Genomic DNA, 3,748 nt, shown 5'->3' with positions numbered 1-3,748 from the left:
AAGCGGAACTTGGAGGCTCTCCCATCTCACCCCACGCGTTCCCACAGGGCCGCTCTGGCTAGCATGTGGTGATTGGACCGGTAAATGAACAACTCGATAAAGTGACTGATAAAATCGAGCCCATTAACAGCTCCCTGAATGAGAGAAACGTGGCCCAGCTACGGGAGCGACAGCTGGAGCTCCGTATGATTGTGGTTCGAGTTTCTGTCGCTGAGAGGTGGCACCAAGAACTATAATCTAGGTCTCCGTGGAGGTCTCCCGACAAAACCGTATCCCAGTTCTCTCGCCAGCCCAGGGGCTCTAAGCCGTCCCATACGTACTATAGAAAGGTCCTCGAGAATTCGGAAGACACATACTCCCGCGGCCGAATACGCCCACGCCAGGACCGTCACCCCGAACTTTCGGGCTGACAAGAGATGACGGCTGCACCCAGGACTCTATTGCTACCCCACCTTCCCAACCCGCCCAGGGCCTCACCCGCCGCGGGAACCCTTCCGTCCACTGACGCCGCCACCTCCACCTGCCCGCGGCTGGCGAAAGAGGGCGGGACCTCCCAGTGCCCGCTGGGCGTGCCGGGAGCGAGGCCCGGAAGCGGAACTTGGAGGCTCTCCCATCTCACCCCACGCGTTCCCACAGTGCTCCGCGACAGTCGCTATGGAGGCCGGCAGGACTGCAGTACTTCGCGTGAAGCGGAAGCGCAACGCAGAGCCTGCTGAAGCCCTAGTCCTCTCTTGTAAACGTCTCCGGAGCGGCGCGGTTGAGTCGGAGACCCAAAAGACAACCCCCGGGGATCTGGAGAGAGAGCCCGAGAATAATGTCTTCCAATTGGTGGCCACCGTGCGCTCCCAGGTATTGGGCGGGATGGAGCCGGTGCTTGAAGGGGATCGTAGGGCGCTGCTGGGACGAAATTGTATCCCTGACTCCTTGACGAACCTCCTGCTTACGCCGGCTTTCCTCCCCTACCACCTTCTAGGAGGAGCCAGTCCAGGCGCTCGTTCGAGCCGCACTGCGCCCTTCCCGGGGCAGCCAGCAGCGTATCCGCCGCGACCTCCGCGCTTCGGCTCAGGAGGTGCGGCAGGAGGGCCGCTACAGGGTGATCTCTAGCCGCCGATCCTCCGGGATTCCCTCGGGTGGCCTAGAGTCCGAAGACGCACCGGAAAACGCAGAAGCCTCGGAGGACGCAGGTTTCCAGCTGGTCGACCTGGTTCACGAGGAAGGAGACCCCGAGGCGGTCGCAACCTCAGGCTCTCCCAAAGTGAGTATCCCCGCCCAGAGGACAACGCTAGGCTTCTCCGGACAGATAGTGCCAAGAGTCTGGGCGTTAAGTCAGCCCACAGCTAAGAGGAGGCAGACGGCTTCGCCTTATTGATGGATGATATGTCAGCCGTGGTAACCTCGTTTTGCAGGTTAGGTTATTCGTTCATCAAATATTTACTGAATAGCCACTATGTTCCAGGCATTGTTCTTAGGTTCTGTGGATATGGCTTTGAGGACTTAACGTTTAGGTAGAGGAGACAGTAAAAAAGCTAAATTCAATGTCAGATGGTGATATGGGCTTTACAGAGGTGGGGAGTGGCAGGGAAAGAGTGGTTCCATTTCAGAGAGGGTCTCAGAAAATAACATTAGAATGAGAACTTGGAGGAGGCGAATGGCAAAGCACTGGATATCTGAAAGAAGAGCAGTTTTGTGTTTTCAAGATCACTGTGCCTGGAGCCCAGTGAACCAAAGAATAATAAGGAATTTGGGAGACGATTTCTGTTAGACCTTGAAAGTACCTTTAAGGACATACTGCCTTACACCCTGAGATGGGGGAATTACTGGAGGTTTTTGAGGAAGGTACAGATAGAACAGATGGAAACATTCATCAAAGGGAGGTTAAAGGACTAGTCTTGGGTAGCTAATCGAGTTTGAGGCAGGTTGAAGTATAGAATGCAAGTCTTCTCATATTTAATCCAGTGTTCGTTCCATTTTACACTTACCAAATTTGTTTTGTACCTCAGTTCCAAGAAACAAACTCTAGTACATGTGTTAGGACTGTAGAGATAGAAAATTCTCAACCTAAGGTTTTTTGTTTGTTTGTTTTTGTTTTTATTTGACAGAGAGAAATCACAAGTAGACTGAGAGGCAGGCAGAAAGAGAGAGAGAGGGAAGCAGGCTCCCTGCCGAGCATAAAGCCTGATCTGGGACTCATCCCAGGACGCTGAGATCATGACCTGAGCCGAAGGCAGCAGCTTAACCCACTGAGCCACCCAGGCGCCCCTCAACCTAAGGTTTGCCTCCTCCTGGTAAGCATTTAAAAAAAAAAAAGAAAAAAAAGCACTTCGCTTTTCTTTCCTTTTAATAGTTTTTGAAGTTTAAGAACTGAAATTTTAGGGCGCCTGGGTGGCTCAGTGGGTTAAGCCGCTGCCTTCAGCTCAGGTCATGATCTCAGGGTCCTGGGATCGAGTCCCACATCGGGCTCTCTGCTCAGCAGGGAGCCTGCTTCCCTCTCTCTGCCTGCTTCTCTGTCTACTTGTGATCTCTCTCTCTGTGAAATAAATAAATAAATAATCTTAAAAAAAAAAAAAGAACTGAAATTTTAATTCAAAATTTATCAAGCAAAAAATATTTAATCATGGTGCTAGTATACATGGATAACAATTTGGGCTTGATGACTATAGCCACATCTTTTACCAAAACTTACTGAAGACTGATTCATGAGTTACGAGTCAAATACCTTTTAAAAGTAACGAGTGTTGGGTGCCTAGGTAGCTCAGTTGGTTAATCGACTGCCTTCAGCTCAGGCCAAGATCCCGGAGTCCCAGGATCAAGTGCCACATCAGGTTCTCAGCTCCACAGAGTGTCTGCTTCTCCCTCTAACCTTCTCCTCTCTCATGCTTTCTCGCACTCTCTCTCTCACAAATGGATAAATACAATCTTAAAAATTTAATTGATTAATTAATTTAAAATTTTTAAAAAGTAAACCAGTGTTGAGTGGAATCGAATCAATCAAATAGCTCTTTAAGTTTTATAACAAAAACTAATATATAAACTGATGAAGGATGTGAACACAGATTTTTCTCAACAATGCAGGGGCACCCGGGTGGCTCAGTGGGTTAAAGCCTCTGCCTTCGGCTCCGGTCATGATCCCGGGGTCCTGGGATCGAGCCCCACATTGGGCTCTCTGCTTAGCAGGGAGACTGCTTCCCCCCTCTCTCTGCCTGCCTCTCTGCCTACTTGTGATCTCTCTTTCTTTTTCTGTCAAAATAAATCTTTAAAATAAAATAAAATGTTGCCTTTTGCCTAATGAAAGGTATTTTAGTGTGGTTTATGTATAATATTAAATAAAGAATACTTAACACTTCTTACATTGTATAGATGATCTATAAGGTCAGATGCTTTTAAAATTCAGTGTGATAGGACATAGTAGCCAACTTTGCTTGTGAATTCTTTATGAAGCCAGACTGAGTTCTTGTCTTTTTTTTTTCAGGATTGGCTTTTAAACAGCTATTCAGAAACACAACTGTAGACTTAATTGCAGATTTTTAAAAAATGTTTGCTCTCAATAATTATTTTTTAAAAATGGATTTAAGCTGAAAGCAAATTTTGGGTTTTATGCCTACTAAACTATCAAGGGAAAGGTTGTTGGTAGCACTCTGGCAAGGCCATGATTAAAATGGTAACACAGGGGCGCCTGGGTGGCTCAGTGGGTTAAGCCGCTGCCTTCGGCTCAGGTCATGATCTCAGGGTCCTGGGATCGAGGCCCGCA

General features: G+C 48.5%; 2 protein-coding genes across 5 annotated transcripts in view; one reads left to right on the top strand and one right to left on the bottom strand.

The window, feature by feature from the left end:
* Positions 1–581, bottom strand: part of PRMT7 (protein arginine methyltransferase 7) — a 47,453-nt gene extending 46,872 nt beyond the window's left edge. For 2 of the 3 annotated variants that reach the window (XM_059383406.1, XM_059383407.1), the window contains exon 1: positions 321–427. The gene's annotated coding sequence lies outside the window, so the exon portion shown is untranslated. Of the gene's footprint in view, positions 1–320; positions 428–477 lie in introns of those variants that run through there. The other variant, XM_059383408.1, reaches the window with a different exon arrangement.
* A 46-nt stretch (positions 582–627) lies between these two features.
* Positions 628–3,748, top strand: part of SLC7A6OS (solute carrier family 7 member 6 opposite strand) — a 9,144-nt gene continuing 6,023 nt past the window's right edge. For both annotated transcript variants that reach the window (XR_009400945.1, XM_059383566.1), the window contains exons 1-2: positions 628–849; positions 974–1,255. Coding sequence is in view for 1 of the 2 variants with exons in the window: in XM_059383566.1 (XP_059239549.1) it covers positions 655–849; positions 974–1,255 (477 nt within the window). In the remaining variant the exon portion in view is untranslated. The remainder of the gene's footprint in view (positions 850–973; positions 1,256–3,748) is intronic.

Source organism: Mustela nigripes, chromosome 17 (genome assembly GCF_022355385.1).
Source record: "Mustela nigripes isolate SB6536 chromosome 17, MUSNIG.SB6536, whole genome shotgun sequence".
NCBI lineage: Eukaryota > Metazoa > Chordata > Mammalia > Carnivora > Mustelidae > Mustela > Mustela nigripes.
Note: the sequence above shows the minus strand (reverse complement) of the source record. Positions and strands in the feature narration are given on the sequence as shown.